This window comes from Molothrus aeneus, chromosome 2, assembly GCF_037042795.1.
Source record: "Molothrus aeneus isolate 106 chromosome 2, BPBGC_Maene_1.0, whole genome shotgun sequence".
In the NCBI taxonomy this organism is placed as follows: Eukaryota; Metazoa; Chordata; class Aves; order Passeriformes; family Icteridae; genus Molothrus; species Molothrus aeneus.
The window spans coordinates 48,354,578-48,370,801 of NC_089647.1; the positions used below are offsets into that span (position 1 = coordinate 48,354,578).

The 16,224-nt window shown below is 40.5% G+C and overlaps 2 protein-coding genes across 2 annotated transcripts in view; one reads left to right on the plus strand and one right to left on the minus strand.

Annotated features, from left to right (window-relative positions):
- Positions 1 to 399: 399 nt before the first annotated feature.
- On the minus strand, positions 400 to 2,240 carry ZAR1L (zygote arrest 1 like). Its single transcript, XM_066571039.1, has 4 exons — positions 1,644 to 2,240; positions 1,152 to 1,244; positions 930 to 1,004; positions 400 to 543 (listed from the first exon to the last, which is right to left on the minus strand). The coding sequence occupies exons 1-4, from the start codon at positions 2,238 to 2,240 to the stop codon at positions 400 to 402; spliced, it is 909 nt and encodes a 302-aa protein (XP_066427136.1).
- A 2,998-nt stretch (positions 2,241 to 5,238) lies between these two features.
- The window catches only part of BRCA2 (BRCA2 DNA repair associated), a 33,217-nt gene continuing 22,231 nt past the window's right edge, over positions 5,239 to 16,224 (plus strand). The window contains exons 1-9 of the mRNA XM_066544890.1: positions 5,239 to 5,317; positions 5,927 to 6,175; positions 8,119 to 8,224; positions 9,015 to 9,067; positions 9,173 to 9,213; positions 9,312 to 9,423; positions 11,012 to 11,067; positions 11,978 to 12,092; positions 14,791 to 15,963. Coding sequence (XP_066400987.1) covers positions 5,239 to 5,317; positions 5,927 to 6,175; positions 8,119 to 8,224; positions 9,015 to 9,067; positions 9,173 to 9,213; positions 9,312 to 9,423; positions 11,012 to 11,067; positions 11,978 to 12,092; positions 14,791 to 15,963 — 1,984 coding nt within the window. The remainder of the gene's footprint in view (positions 5,318 to 5,926; positions 6,176 to 8,118; positions 8,225 to 9,014; positions 9,068 to 9,172; positions 9,214 to 9,311; positions 9,424 to 11,011; positions 11,068 to 11,977; positions 12,093 to 14,790; positions 15,964 to 16,224) is intronic.

The window sequence follows — 16,224 nt, forward strand, 5'->3', positions numbered from 1 at the left end:
TTTGCATTTACACCAGACTTTATGCTCCAGAACATTTGCATCTTCCACCCTAGTTCAGTTTGAGTGATTGAAGGAAAAACTTGCTCTTGTAGCCTGAATCTTAGCATTCCCCGAAGTCTTCAAAACAAAGTCTATCTTTAGGAAATCAAATGGGTTGCTTCCTTACAGATATACTTTCCTCTTTCAACCAAGGGGGCTGAAACTAAGGGGTATCAAACTAGTGCAAACTTTTTGAACTTTATTTACAGCATATATTCAGTGAAATTACATACTTTAAGTTATTATATTTTACAATAATACTGAAGTCTTCATCCATTATCCAATGCCAGGTCAAAAGCCTTAAATCAAAACATAGCAAAAGACAAAGTGCAAAGCACAAAACAGAAGAGGGCACATGGATCAGACAACGTATTTGAAGCTGTAAGTGCTATCACAGGACAGCCTTTTGCCTTTGCAGCGGCCACAGAGCTCTTGGCGATGAGGTCTCTTGAGATCAATATGTCTCTTCCTCTGAGGGCAAGAGCAACGAGTCTTGGAACAGATCTTAAGAAACAAAGACATGTTAGTAGTAGTAGATCAGAGAGGATGCACTTCATGTTAACATTTGGATTTCCTTAATAACAGCAATACATTGGGGCTGATATACTTAAGAACTTAAAAACTCTTGTAAAAACCCTGTAGATTTAAGGTGTAAGAGCTTTCTTACCTAGAAACACCATAAATGTAGCAAGCCATAATGCTATATGAAAACTGTTTGGATAAGCCATCCACGAGAGGAGGGAGGCCTACCCCAATACACATTTCCCAAATAACATTTCCGAGTAATTTGATGAAGTCAAGTTTTCTTCCAGATAAAGTCAATATCAAATTTAACAATAGAATTAGTGTATATAACATCTGACAGTCTTAATGGAGTACAGTTAACTTACCTGGCACTGGATTGTTTCCACTCGATAGGGATTGAAGCCTTTTTGGCATTTGCGACAGAGCTGCTTGAAGTACACCTGAAAAAAATGCAAGTTCTGTAAGTAGAGAGACTTATTCAAGGTGTTGTACACAGGTACCTAAGTTTGTGCCAAAACATCTGATTTGTCAGATATTTTATGCCATTCTTAGAAGTCTCGGGAGAAAAGAGATTACTTGTTAACTACCTTGTTGCTTCCAGAAATGCACCACACGTAAGCACTCTCCCATCTGGTCTTGCAGTCTTTGCAGTGGAAATAGCCATACTTCTGCTCCAAGAACTGCAGAGACAGAGTTCACTGAGCATCCTCCAGCAGCTCAAGAGCACCCAGCCCAGCTCCCTCAATACTACTCCCCAAGGATGGTGAGACACTGGAAAACATTGCCCAGGAAGCCATATGGGAAATATTTGAAGCTGTACTGAATGAGGCTCTGAGCAACAGTGTTTAGTAGGTGACATCCCTGCCCATGGAAGGGAGGTTGCAACTGGATGACCTTAAAGCTCCCTTCCAACCGAAACCACTCTGCCACGCTTTGATCTACACGTGTGGGTTTTCACAGGCTGGGGGCTCTTCTGCTCTAGGTGAGACAGAGCCAGCCCGGGGCAGGACAGGGACCACCGTGCTGCTCATGAGGGGATTTCTGGCCTCCCTGCTCGAGGGTTCAGCCCCCCGCCTCACCTGGAAGGCAGCTCTCTGCCTGGGAGCCGCGGTCTCCTCCCGCCGCGTCCCCACCGGCTCCTGGCGCGGCGGCAGCGCGGCCTCCGCCGGGCCCTCCTGCTGCTCCTCGCCGCCGTCCGCCGTCGGGGTCTCCTCGGCCGGCGCTGCCTTCTCCGGGAGCGGCGCGGCGTCGGGCGGCGCCAAGGGGCGGCGGTCGGGCGCGGGTGAGTAGAGGGCGAGGCGGCCCATGGTGCGCAGGCCGGCGGGGCTGAAGGCGCGGGCGGGCGGCAGCGTGCGGGGCCCCAGCGAGCACTGCACGGCCACGTCGGCCCGCAGGCTCACCTGCACCGCCGCCTCCTTCGTGCTGGCCCGGCGCGGCCGCGGCGCCAGCGCGGGGCCCACCTGCGACAGCAGCGCCTGGAGCTGCGCCCGCCGGTAGCTGTCCAGGTAGTCGGAGGGCAGCGGCGTGAAGGGGCCCCCGAGGAAGGGGCTGATGCTGCCGCTCTTACTCTGCTTCCAGCTGGGCTGCTTGGCCGCAGTGTCCCAGCCGCGGCCGAGCGCGGGGCTGCTCCTCACGGTCTGGTACGGGCTGAAGGGGGAACAGACGAAGCTGTCCATGGTTATCGCCGCTGAAGGGTTAGCCCTACCTGTGTCCCTGCCCTGCTTTTATCTTACCTGGGGAGCTAATGGTCGCTAATTGATGGGGAAAGTGGGGGCAGCTGAGGGAAGGAGGGGGGCTGATGGCAAGGGAAGGCCGGCCTGCCTTCCTTCTCTGCCAGACTCTAATGATAGAGAGATGTCATTCAGCCACAGCTGGGAAAACCACGGCCTGCATAGCGAGGAGAAGCCTGCTTGCTCACAGTTCCTTCTGCTCATGGTCTTAAAAGAAGGAAAAGGGGGTTTGGGGAGCTAACAAAGTCCTGATAAACTGGGTGTTCCCCGGAGAGCTGAGCAAAGAATTTAGGCAATTACATCTCTGAAAAGAAGTCTTGACCAGTATTAAAAGGTCAGAGTATCCCCATTCTTCTATTACTTGGGGATTATCTACCTGGAACTTTTTCTATCAACTGAACCGCTTTAGGAAAAGATGGAATATACCCCTGTATACAAACTGAAGTAAGGAAAGCAGTGGCTTAATATCTGTATATGAAATAAGTGTTAATAATACAAGCAAGTAATAAAAGCATGTGCATATTAGTCTAATCTTCTTCCTTCTTCCAAAATTACATCACTTTATTTCAATTTTAAGGCAATACAGTTAGAATAATGTACTTAAATCATCCAAACTATGTATGTAACCCTTAAATCCCTGGAACTGCAGTGATGTGAAATCCTTTCTTTGTTTGAAAGAACCATCTTTATAAATGTGTTGCTTTATAAAATTCACTGGGCCAGTAAGAGAGACGCTAGAGAAGACCTGATAGGGATGATGTATTTAAACCTTCACAGTGTATCTGACACTTTCAAGGGTCTGAAATAAATGAGTAAGAAACAGCATTTTTACAGGGCACAGAGATTAAGATTCAGGAAGCACATTCATCATAATTAAAAGAAAAATGTCTCAAGACTCCACGTTGTGCTTGGGTTTTCAAAGCACTGTCGGTATCAAAGCAAAAATAGGGTATTGATATAGCCAAGTTAAAACTTAATGATTGCAGTGTAGCTGCAAAAAAAGTAAGTTTTTTAGGTGCTTTAGGAATGGGGATGGAAATCAAATTGGAAACTACATGCCATCATTTAAATCAGCAGTTTGAGTTCCTCTAAAACGCTTTGGGAAGAAAGTTATGCAGCTTCCCAGAACACTGCAGGGTTAGAAGTTAAAGTTTCTTGAAAGGACAAGGTATATGGAAAATTATTGTAGGACAAGAAACTGATGAAAGTGGCAGATGACTAAGCAGGTGATGTGATAAAACTGCAACCTAAAGACTGCTGTGGAGAGATAGGAAGAAACCCCTTTATGGCACAAGAATAGATGAACATCCCACTAAAATGAAGATTGTAAACTCAAAGTTGGTGGTGGAGAGAGTGTTCCACACATCTTGAAGTTGTTCCATCGCCAAAGCCAAGAATTTAATGAAGAGACAAAGCGGGAATGGACATGTATGTGGAGGATAGTAACATTCTCTTTATTGGAATGTCAACAACCATTTCATGTGTCAAGGCCTACAAAGCCACCTGAGAAGCAGAGTCTGAGGCTTGCACAGTTCGCTTGCCCACGGCCCTGCCGCTGGGAGCCTTCCAGAGCCTTTTCCCGAGGGGTCGGTGTTGGCTGCTGTTGCCCAGCAACGCGGGCCATGACAGCCGTGGATGCGGTATCTCCTCCCCTCCCCTCTACTCGCCAAGCTGCTGGCGGCCATCGCGGCTCAGGGCATGCACCCTTTCTGCTCTGTGCGGGGACAGCCCTTACGACGGGCACCACGTGTCCCCCCGCCGCAACGCCGGACGCCGAGCAGGGCAAGGCCGAGGCGGAGCCGCTCCGCCGCCTCCTTGCCGGGAGGTGGCTGCGGCGGAGGGCGGGAGCGGCGGATGCTCCCGCTGCGCAGGCGCGGGGCTGCGTTGGCGCCAAGCTTCGAACGGGGCGGCCGGGCTGGGGGTCTGCGCTGCCCCCTCATCCCGCGCCGCCTTCCCTGCCCGCCCCGCTCGCCCCGCTCCCCTGCGTGAGGCGATGCTGCGGCCGCCATCCCGCCCGAGGCGCCGCCGGCAGGTAACGGCCCCGCGTGTGGCTCGGCCCTGCTCCGGGACTGCGCTGTGTTTTGGGGGTGTCACTGCCGCCCCTCGGGCCTCCCTTCCTCTCCTCAGAGCCCTCCGGGGGGCCGCAGTCGCCGCGTGTGACTCGGTGAGGGGAAGGAGGGGTTTGGGCCTGTCCCCGGTGACCCCGCGGTGACCCGGCGGGGCTGCACAGGCCGCGCTCCGTGCGCAGTCATTGCCCGGGAGGACCCTCCCCTCACGGAAAGCAGCGCGGACTGGTCAAATCGCACTTTTTAAAATGTACTTCTGAGGCAGTGTTAAGTTCCTCGGTGTTCTGTCTTAATGCAGCTAGTACCCTGTTTTAAAGCGCCCGTTTTCCCACGGTTTTGGTAAGGCAGCGTGTGTAACATGGCCATCGTGTGGGAAACGGGGTTTACTGTGGAAGGCATAGATGTGTTAAACGGTGAAGTCTCACTATGGGCTTATTATACTTGTTTTTTAAATAGAACTGTGAAGCTGGCAGTGTCTGCTCCACCTGAAAGCAACTTGGAATCAAATTCTTGACATGTAAGTTGTAATGGTTGTAGGAGTATATATGCGATAGTACATATTTCATCCTAATATAGTGTAGTGAGTGGGGGGTTTTGATTTATGTTTAAAATACTTCAGAAGTGTTCTGCCCATTCCATCGTGTCGTGTGTTTGCTGAGTGTTTTCATTATCTCTGGTATAGTTCCCTATTCTCTTTTCTGTTGTTTTCCCACCATGTTCATCATTGTGGTGTTTGCATGCTCACATCTCAGTCAAAGCAAAACAAGCTGGGCTGTGGCACACCACAAAATGCAGGAAAACCAGCCTAAGGTATTCAAACAGCAGTGTATGAAAGTGTTTTATTTCTTCTCAGGCTTTTCAACTGTTCCGGTAATTTAATGGATAAGAAAATGGCTTGCAAACCTGTGGAAAGACTAACTTTTTTTGAAATATTTAAGGCACACTGCAGTGAATCAGGTACAGCTTATCTAAAGTAATTCTTATTAAGATTGCTTTCTGGGCACCAATATTTTGTACATATTTGCTGTATGTTTCACAGGAAAGCTTTATGCAAGTTGTTAGCTGCTGTTCTTGCCCCAAACCTATTTCCTAGATTTCTTCAAATTTTTGTTTGTAGGTTTTTTTCATGATATATGCTTATATAGTTACTTTTTGTACTTGCTTTTTTAGAGTTGGCACCTCTATACATACTCACATGTAAACCAGGCTTAGTGTTTTGCAGGAGACACCTGTGGTAGTTAGTAATTTTAAAAGGAACCTGTTAAGCTTGCCACTGAACAAAATGAGAAACTAAAAGCCAGAGTATACTTGTGATTTTAAACAAACTGGATATTTTTCTGGTCCTTTAGTTATTTTGTTAATGATCTGAGAATTTGGGCAGAAATCTCTTTATATTTTCTGGTTATCAGAGTCCAAAACCATCTAGAAACAAGCATACCAGGAGTATGACAGTGAAAGGAGTGGTGTGTTTTGCTGTTAGCATTTAAATGCCTGATATGTTTTCACATCCTCCATGGAGCAACCTTTTTCCTTTTCATGTGGTTTTCTGTATGTTTTCCTTCGTAGATTTAGGGCCTATCAGTCTCAATTGGTTTGAAGAACTCAGCGCAGAAGCAGCCCCATATGAGCCCAAATCCTTTGGAGAGCTTGATGGGCCCTCTGGCTGGCTTGATCAAACAGCTTTTAAAACTCCAAGGACAAAACCCTCTACATACAGTCAGCTGGCATCAACCCCACTGCTCTTTAAAGAACAAAATGCAATATTGCCACCTTCTTCTCCTGAAAAAGAGCCAGACCAGAAAAAAATAGGAGCAAGTGAGTAACTTTTTTTTAACCTTCTGTTGCAACTGATGATCATTAATGTAATAGATAATGCTACTGCAGGAACTGTGGGACTAAAAAGCTTATTTTGGTAGTCTTCTGAAGATCATCTATAAAAATGCAGAATTAATATTAATAGTGGATTCAGGTTGTGATAAACTGGTAATATATAACCAAAATTCCCTGTATAAATGATACTGTTGTGGTCCAAACATTCTAAGTACTGTTAATATGAGGGGATATGAACTCAGTATAACCTGTTGACTGCAAATCAAAGTGAATTTTTTAGCAGTCTAATTTTTTTATGCAGATGTTTTGAAGCTTTTAAAGGGAAAGCTTCATTTGAAGCTTTTAAAGAGAAAGCTTCATTTGAAGCTTTCCTTATCATCCTTATCATGATGAAGTGTGAGGCAATCTATAGGGCACTCCTTTACCTTTCTTGGAAAGTTTTAGAAGCACCATCTCTTTGAGTTATTAAGATTGTAAATTATAGAAAAAACTACATTTTTCCATTTGGAAAAAAAAGGAATTTTGTGAGGTACTTGTCATATATTGTTTCCAAATCCCAAGTACATCATGGAAGTACATGTCACTGTGCTCCTTTCTGATGTACCCACCCTCCTTGGACAGCAAGAAGAACCTTTTCTATGGAGAACATGTGCAACATTGTCTGTAAGAATCTCTTCTTTGGAAGAGTATTTAACCCCATTCCTGAAGTATGTGATTAGTCCATCTGCTACGCCTGTGTCCTTCTGATAAGCTTTTCTAACCAGGTTACAGACAAGCACAAGACTCCCTTTTATTACCAGAATTGTTCTTAGATCCTGTGCAAATTCTGTGAAGGGTTAGAGCTATGCTGCAGTTCAAGTATACTTTATAACACTACTTCCATGGAATATTGTAACTCTCTTTGTTTCTGCTCAACTTCTGCTGAGAACATGTTTCTTCTAAATGTGTAGCTATTTGTATTTTACAGTGTAAAGTCCCTAGGTAATTCTTGATTTCAGGAATTTCATTTGGCAGTTTCATAAATGGCAAAGGAAGGAACCTTATGATTGTTTATTTCAAAATAGTCCATTTTGGTCTGCATATGTTCAAAGTTCACGTGTGACTGCCTGAAATATTCTGTTTTCTTGGTTAGAGCCCAATGGCTCTTGTGAAAACAGGAGCCTGAATGGGAGCTGATGGATTTCAAATATTGGTATGGTACTGGAATGCACCTGTGCTGTGCATATGAACTCAGGAACTCAGAAGCAGAGAGAAATGCACAAACTAAAGTGTAATTTCTGATACTAAGGTTGTTTGGAAACTTCAGAGTAGAAATTCCTGTTAGTAGTTGATTGTCCATGTAAAGGTCTCACTGTTCATAGGGTTCTACTGCTTTAGTGGGAGCATTGTCTTTTGCCTGGAGATGCTTTGCAAATAAATGGATGCTGCTGACAGTGGCAGTGAATCCAACAATTATTTCTGGAAATAATTTTTGCTTTTTGCTGCTTATTTGAATCAATAAGTGTATGACTTAGTAAATTTGAGGGGAAGCTGCACAAACCTGTGTTTGCACATATTGTATTTTTGCTAAGAATAACTTGTGCAATGACGAGAAAGGCACAGTGCAGTACGTTGAAACTGAAATGGAATGGAATATATGACTTGATTAATACCAAGTCAATAAAGTGACATAATGAGGCGTCTTCTTGGCTGTGCATTTGAAAAATGTGTAGCATTGGCTGGATATACAATTTGAACATATTTAAAATACTAGAATAGAAATTAGGATTAGATTGTGGGTTTTTTTGTTTTGTTTTTGGGTTTTTTGTTGTTGTTGTTTTGATTAGGTTTTGTTTGGGTTTTTTGAAAGCTTAGCTTTAAACTTCAAAATTGAAATTGTTACCTGGAGTTCTGCAAAGTTGTGCTGATTTTTGTATTCTATGTTGTAGATAGAGAGAATTTGATAAGCCCAAGTAACACAAGAAGAAAAATAGACCAAGAAAATGAAATGCTTACTTCTCCTCCTGGTACCCTCCACAACTGCCTCACTGCTAGGTATGCTAAATATGTCAACACAAATAGAAAATAATCTGGGCCTTAAGCAAAAAGCAACATTTAACCCACCAGACTCTTGAACTTTAGGAGTAGTGAATAATCTTGTATGTCTGATATATTTATGATACTTGTAGGTTGCTAAGTGAGTTGAAAATAAAACACTAGCTAAATTCAAAGATGTCCTTGCTTCCAGGTGATCGTTCTTCCTATTTTTCTACTCTTTCACAGCTGGAATACAAAAATTTTTAACATTATTTCAGCTTTCCAAGTCCAAACATCCAAAGAAAGAATAGTAGTGATGTGTCATGTGCTTCTCAAGTAGTAAAGCTATTTGTAATATTTACTGAGGTTTTTTTTTAATAATGGCCTTGATTTTTACAGACTTAATATCTGTATTTCAGATAAATTTTATCAAAGTATTTGTGTTGATTATAAGAAAAGTTAAACTTATTATTCAATTGCAGTCAGTTAAGCCAATTTCCCTAGTTTCATACAGCCTATTATAAAATGCATGCTTACATTGGAATTTATTACTTGTAAGACAAATCATAACTGAAAATTAAATTATTTCCTGAAAGAAATATTTTACAGTTTGTACTAGACTTATGGTAACGTTTAAAATATTGACTGATGGTTAGGAGGAATCTGTGTTTTATCTAGTCAGGGAAGTAACCATGGTGCAAAGAAAAGAAATAATGGAGACGGTAATATATGTAATGTTTGAAATATTCAATTATTTTAAGAAACTGAGACATGAAATTAATATTATGGCTTTAATTTTCTTTTGCAGTCCAACTGTTTTAAGGAATACTTACAGAACACCTCAGAGAAATAATACCCCTGGTTTGTATCTTCACTTTTTGGTTCTACAAAATATTTTACATCTCTAGATAAAAATCCATCTTTTTTAGTTACTGTTTAATGTCCTTTGTACATAATGTTTTTCAGGTCCATATGGAAGCTTGTTTTACACACCAAAACTTTTGGAGGTACAGATTTTATTCATGCATTTTATTTCCTTTTCCTGAGTTGTAGATTTAGAATGTGGCATAGAAATTATATATATGATTGTTAAATGTATTTCTAGGTCAGAACTCCAAAATGTATTTCTGAAAGTCTGGGAGCAGAAGTGGATCCAGATATGTCCTGGTCAAGTTCTTTAGCCACACCTCCTACCCTTGGTGAAACTGTGCTAATAGGTATTTCTTAAAATGAGCAATTGCTAAGGGTTTAAAACTTCCAGTTTTGACACTGGAAGTTCACTCAGTATGAACTATGTTTGGTTTTTTAACTAAAAGAAGACAAAATTCTTACAGTGATTATTAGTGGGTGCCTTTAGATAATGCAGCCCTACACAGAAAACTTTTCAGTAGTTTTCTTTCTTTGTCTGAGGGGTTAGGGCATATAAATTTGGAAATAACATAGCAAAGCATAGAAAGAGGATTAGATATGTTTGCTTTGCCCTGTTACATAACTAGGAACTGTTGGGCTAAGTTAAATGGGTTTGTTTATGAAGTGTAAGAAGGTGGCCTGCTGAGTTAACCTCCCAGCAGCAGTGTTGTGTTCAGCATTTTAACCACTCTCACTGTGCCTGCCATCAGAATCAGTCCAGTGAGACGGACTTGGGATACTCATCCAATTTAAGACCTGAGCTCCTGGGTTCATATTTCCTGGGTTGTTTGGATGGGGCAGTTCCGGGAGCTCATTTACTGCGCAGCTGCACAAACAGCTGTGTCAGCAGAGCTGTGAATGAGAATGAGTAGGTGATAATTGCTTCAGTAGTAACTAAGAGTGATGATAAACATCAAGCCTCAACCTAAGGTGTTGGTGAAAGTGAGATTTCATTAGCATATGATAAGCCAAATGAAGTTTGACTGTATGATTTGTTGATGAAAATTCATGAGAAAATGGGAAGACCTGAATGTGTTTCCTTAGCTTCTGATATTGCTCTTTTTCATGTTGTTAAATTACCACTGTATAGTGCATATCAGGCATATTAAGAATGAACCCTAGGATTGGGAATTACTTTTGGGATGTAAGGGGTGGTACTATTCACAAGGCTGTTGAGTTGTGCCATTTTGGGTGTTCTTTTGGGTGTTCTTTGGTCCAGAAAGGCGTCAACTGAAAAGAAGGGCTGGGGGAAGTATCCATACCTTAATGATGATGTTCTGGGGGATGAGCTGTGGCTTGAGCTCTCATTCTCCCATGTCTGGGATATGCTTAATATTTTATAATAGTGATATTATACTCTCTGCCTTCTGACACCTGGGAAAAGAAAGAGCTGCTACACAGAACCAGATGTTGTGTCTATGAAATATTTTTATATGTGCTCTTCAGGCATTTTAGAAAGAGGGTTCACTTTCTCCTTTTGTAACAAAAGTGAAGGTAGTACTGCTGTTTTGGGAGGCAGTGGGAAAAAACCCCAAATTCCTGAAAGGCTTCAAGATCTCATCCAGATCTTTGGACAGAAGAAAATGGGGAGGAATGCCATGTATAACTCCTTGAAAGGGGAATGGCAGTGCTGTTTCAAGGTGGTAACTGGAAACATAGCAGAAACCATAATGTGTGATTTGTGGTGGTTTGTGCTGGTTCAAAACTGCCTTTGTACACTGTCCTTCCACTGTATGACTTTTTAATTAGAAGTTTTAGTTTTTAGTAGTTTATTTACAGATTTGAGTGGAATTTAAAATAATCCAATGAAAATCCTCCCAAAACACAGCTGTATTTGAACACACTCAGCAGATTACTCAGGAGAAAATAAATTGACTTGTCTGTCTCCTTCTAAAGCTAGAGAGAATGATTCTGTTTCTGAAGCAAAGCGTCAGGATGGAAGGGCTGATACAGTAAGTAGTTTTAAGAGCTGTGTTGTTCTTCAATTTCAGTTAAACTATTCCATTACATGTTTACATTCCTTGAGCCAAGAATAAAAAAATCTGTCGTTTTCATTTTAAGCTCTCCTATCTGACTCTTTTTTTAAAAGTTACTGCTCACAAGACGAAATTTGAAATACATGGTTGCAGAATGTGTTTTCACAAATAACCCTCTCTGAGGAATATTTTTTGCTGTGCTTATTAAAAAAAAACCAAAGCAACCCCCCAAACCACTTGGCTTCAGCAGCACTCAGTATTATTTTGAGAGGAATCAAACCTAGGAATTATGTTACTTATCTGAAGATTTATTTGTTTTTTTCCCACTTCATCAGATTTTTGGAAGTTATTCTTTAGGAATAACTTATTGCTCTCAACCTCTACAATCAAGAGTTGAAATTGAGTATTAATTTCAGTCCTTTGATAGTAGTAGGGAAAGTTCTTGCATAATTGGAATTTGACAATGTGTATATGAAAGCTGAATGACTATTGAGACTGAAAACCAAGGATGACACTAAAACGATTCAATTACAAATTTAAGTTTGATCCTTAATGACCTGAAACTTCATATTTAACACAGTTACAAGTGAAAATAGGCAAAATGTATTTATCCTTCCTCATATCTCCTTTGTTCCCTTTTTGAGAGGATTACAGTAAACTGCTGAACCCATTCACTGCCCTGAAGATGAGTTTTAAATGGAACCTAATTTGCATCAAAAATGGGGATTATCTGCTTATTTGTTTTTCACGTGTACCTGTGAAAATGTTACCTTTCATTTTGAGAGATGGAGTCAGGTACTGCAGTAAATGTTTAGAGTTCTGTCCTTCACAGGTAAAGTCACGCCAACTGGTACATAATATAACAGCTTTTGTCTTTGGTTTACAGATTTTGCACAACTATTTTTCCAAGCATGATAAATGTCCTGGGATAAGTGATGCAAGTATGCTGTCTGTACCAGAGACAGTAAAGCTAAATGCTGAAGATGACATCAAAGATTTGGGTATGCATTGATGCTTTACCTAATAAGTATTCAGTGAAGCAAGACTGGGGATAAAAGTACATTCTGTCTTTTGGGCTGTTCTGTGGCTGGTTTGTTCTGCCAGCTGTGTAGTACTCTGAGTCCCTAAATTTATTCTAATTTGTAAAATTAATCTAGCCTTATAAAAGGGGAGTGTCTGTTGAGTCAGTGAATTAAATCAGTGTCCTGGTTAAGCCATGAAAGTCAGGTTATGGTGCCACTGGACAACAACCAGATTAGTACTGTGAAGTGTGCTCACTGCAGCTGTAGAGGTGAGACTGTGGGAGAGCTGAGACAGAAAAATGGTACAGGCTCAAGGGGGAGCAAGACTCCTGCTTCTAGTTATTGAACAGGCTTAACTTTATCATGAAGTTTCATCCCAGCACTCACCATTCTGTGATGAGCTTGTTTTTTGTTCTTGCTGTATCCTTTTTTCATTTACTTCACCTGTTCAAAATAGGTAGTTCAAAATGTGACAAATCCTTTTAGAGAAAAAGTGTTTCTGATTTCTTGAATTGAATGCAGAAAATACAGAAGACAAGGGGAAAATACGTTCATTCCATGTTTTTAGATCACATCAGTGAACAAGTGAAAGTGTAAATTTCAGTGGGAAGTTTTTTGATTTTAGTTGAGAAATGATGGCAGAAGGGGAGATTATTACCAGAAATTGGTGCAGCATGCATGAGTGTAAAAGGGTGCTGTAGGGATTCATGCTGGCTAGACAGGACACTATATCCTTAGGATTTTATGTCTCCTTATCTGAATTGAATGACCTGCCCTAAAAATAAGGTTTGGTGGTAGATGTAAGAATTTTGAAAGAATCAGTTTAGAATTTGATAAGGAGAGCTGAGAATGCTAGCATCAGGAAGCATTGTTGCTTACAGAGTGATATAGGCCTGCTGTTTTTACACTGTAGGTCCAAATGTGCTGAAAAAAATGTATTTGGTAGTAAATGTATTAATCTGTAATTAGCAAAATACTTTTAGAAATTAAGCACAAATTACTTGGTCTTGGTCTGTGTTCCAGTAGGTCCTATTACATTGCATACTGCAGTAGACAAGATAAGTTAATGTCTGAGAAAAATAAGAGGGAGAAGAAGACCATTTGTTTTAAGAGTTAAAAATAACTTGCAAGTGTTTCCCTTTTCCTACATCTTCTCTTTTTGATAATTTGGCATTTGAAGATGCCCTATATAAAAAGGACAGGTCCACATTTGTAGCTTTCAGATGTTTGTTTTCTCTGGAATAGTGTCATAAAGTACAATAAGTTTTATTAAGTATACATTTTGTTTTAGTTAAAGAAAATAAGATCATAATATATCAAATCATCAAATAATATCACCCTCCAGTAAGTTTAGAAGTCAGAATTAATTTCCCTGATTTTTGTTTTTCCCTGGCATGAGATTATTCAGTGTACAGACAGTATCTGTACAGTCTTTCAGTTAATCCTTGTTTTCTTTAATCCTAAAAAGTAATGTCTCTTGTTTAAGTAAAACAAATAAGCTGTGTCTATGTAGTAAGCTGTACTGACAGCTTACCACAGGATGAAAGGTTATGGTCACAGAAGTTGCTTCAGAGGAACCTACTTTAGTGAAGGAAGATGACCTACCTGTATGCTCAATCAGTAGTGTTACAGTTTCTTCTTTTTGACATCTCATTTACCACTCAGGCAAAAAATAGAAAGTAAAGAGAATGAGTAACTTTCTATGCCTACAACATCAGCAGGAATCTATAGTGGATGTATTGCAAATAATTTGTTGTGAATGACCAAGTACTGGGAAATCTTCTATGGACTTCCAAATGGAAAATCTTTTGGATATTACGCTATTTAAAAGTTCTAGTAGGAAAAGTTTTAGAGTCATAAGTAAAAAAAATTATACCTAAAAAAAAGCTAATGGAAAAAGTTAAGCTATTGGTTATGGGCATAAGGAAATCAGAGGACTGTTTTCTAGGTACTTTATTATGATTTCTGTGATAAGAAAAAGCCTTAAAAAGCAGTCTATAAATGAAACCTGGTTTTGAATGTGGAATGTTCTGATAAGTGGGTCTCATTTAATACATTTGAGAAGGTAATATTTTTATTTGTCATGTATAAGTTCTACATAGTAGAGTTTGGGTTATTTTTCCCCCATTGCATGTTATTTCTAAACACAAAAAATTCTCATTATTTTTCTAATATTTATGCCAATCATGGAACGACTTAAAGGCTTCCTAATCAATTAAAAGATTGAGACTACTTCTAAATCTTTCTAGATACTGTACTATTTTATATCATAGTAGAAGACAATTTAATAATTAATCTTTATATAACAGTAAACTGACAGCTTCTTAACCTGTCTGCTATCTATCATCAGGTGTAAATTTTGGAAGGAAAATATCAATATATTTATCTTGTCAAATTTACTATTCATTCTCTGTCTGTAGGAGGGAAAAACATACTATTTTGAGGCAGCCAGGTTTCATCTTGGCAGACTTAGCCACTGCAGAGCTCAGGAGGCCAGGGCGTTTACATGTATTTCCTTTGCCTCCTGTTTCCTCTAACATTTTCCTTTACCAACTCACTCCTGAGTAAGGTAATGACTGTAAAATTGAAAGCTCTATTTACCAATACTGTTCCCAAGTTATTTCCTAAAGCTGATTTTCTTACTTCTTTTCCTCTCTCCATCTTCTCTAAACTCTAGAGTCAGAGGTGTTAGATGGCTTACTGGGTGAGATGGATAGCTTTGAGGACACACTCAATATGCCAGCTGAACCCAGTGGAACACTTCTGCTGATGCCACGTGCTCTGGATGCAGTAGAGAAATATGAGATAAATCCAGATAAAACACAAGAAAAGGAGAATGTTCCCTCTCAGCAGCCTAATGGAAGAAAGAATGGCATTTCACAGGAAGTCAAAACAAATAGCTGGACTGAAAACAACCACTGTACTCGAGTGAACAGTTCTTTACTCCAAAACACCAGTGAAGATACAGGAGATGATAAAGATGGCTGTTTAATAGGACATGAAAAAGAATTGGAGTCTCTTAGGAACTCAGGAGATGTGCATGGTTATAGAGCACACAAGTCCTTTGAGAGGCCTGTGAAAGAAGGTGTGCACTCTCCATCAAGCCAGTGGTCTCAACTGAATTTGTCTGGTCTTGACGAAACTCACCTGGAGATGTCTGTCTGTAGCTCTCCACCCTCCAACTTACATAGGGAGGAAAATTTAGAAGAAAAGTCATTACTAATGGCCAAGGATGATGCTGTGGAAACATCTTTACTGAACTCTTCAGGCTTGTTAAAAGCACAAAAGCTGTTGAGTGTGGATTTGTCGGAAAAATGCTGTGAAATGAAAAACACTGAAAACAACCCAACATTGGAAATAACTCCAGTAAAATCTGTGTCATTGAGTGTTCAAGATCCAGAGTTAGTAAAAGGATGTGCAGCTGAGGTTTCCAAAATGAGCTGCTTAAACTGTAATTCTTTTTTAATTGAACATGCAAATGTCACAGAGTGTTCTGTAGTCCACCGTGACAAGCTTTCCACACATTTAAAAGCAGCTTCCAAATCTGTCATAACTGATGTTCACCCACATTTGTGTGGTGCCAAATCTCCAGATAACTGTGATGACCTACATTTAATAAATAGTGAAAATACTCTTACAAAGTCTGGCTTTAAAAACCTGAAGATGTTACCGAGTCTGAGAAAGAGACCCAAGAAATTTATTTATAGACTAAATAATACTTTACTGTATCAAGAAGAAAAAATACAGAAAGAAGTAACCTCTGAATCACCTATTCATACTGCATTGCCGCATTTGGAATCTGATTCATACGAATTTAGAGGCTGTCTGGTGGCCAGTGATGTTGAACAAGGTACATTATTAAGCTTTTCATCATTTGTGGAGGATTCATTGTTTATTATGAGCCTTTCGTGTAAATGTTTTAGATAAAATCATGTAAAATCTTGTGTTTGTGGAAAGGGAACTGGGCAGTTGGGAATCAACCTATGGGATTGTTCTGTTATACAGTGATACGGATAGCATCATTTTCAGGTAATCTTGGTATGACTTTTTTCCTAACAGGTTGGTTTCTGGAATAGAAACTTCCACCCTGAACCATTATTGTAAATGACAA

What these genes read in the sequence shown, in the direction of transcription:
- ZAR1L (XM_066571039.1), bottom strand. Translation starts at nt 2,240, where the DNA reads ATGGACAGCTTCGTCTGTTCCCCCTTCAGCCCGTACCAGACCGTGAGG. An exon ending in GGCAGAGAGCTGCCTTCCAG is followed by an intron (nt 1,245 to 1,643) that starts GTGAGGCGGGGG and finishes CTGTCTCTGCAG; the next exon opens with TTCTTGGAGCAGAAGTATGG. An exon ending in TGGAAACAATCCAGTGCCAG is followed by an intron (nt 544 to 929) that starts GTAAGTTAACTG and finishes TTGTTTCTTAAG; the next exon opens with ATCTGTTCCAAGACTCGTTG.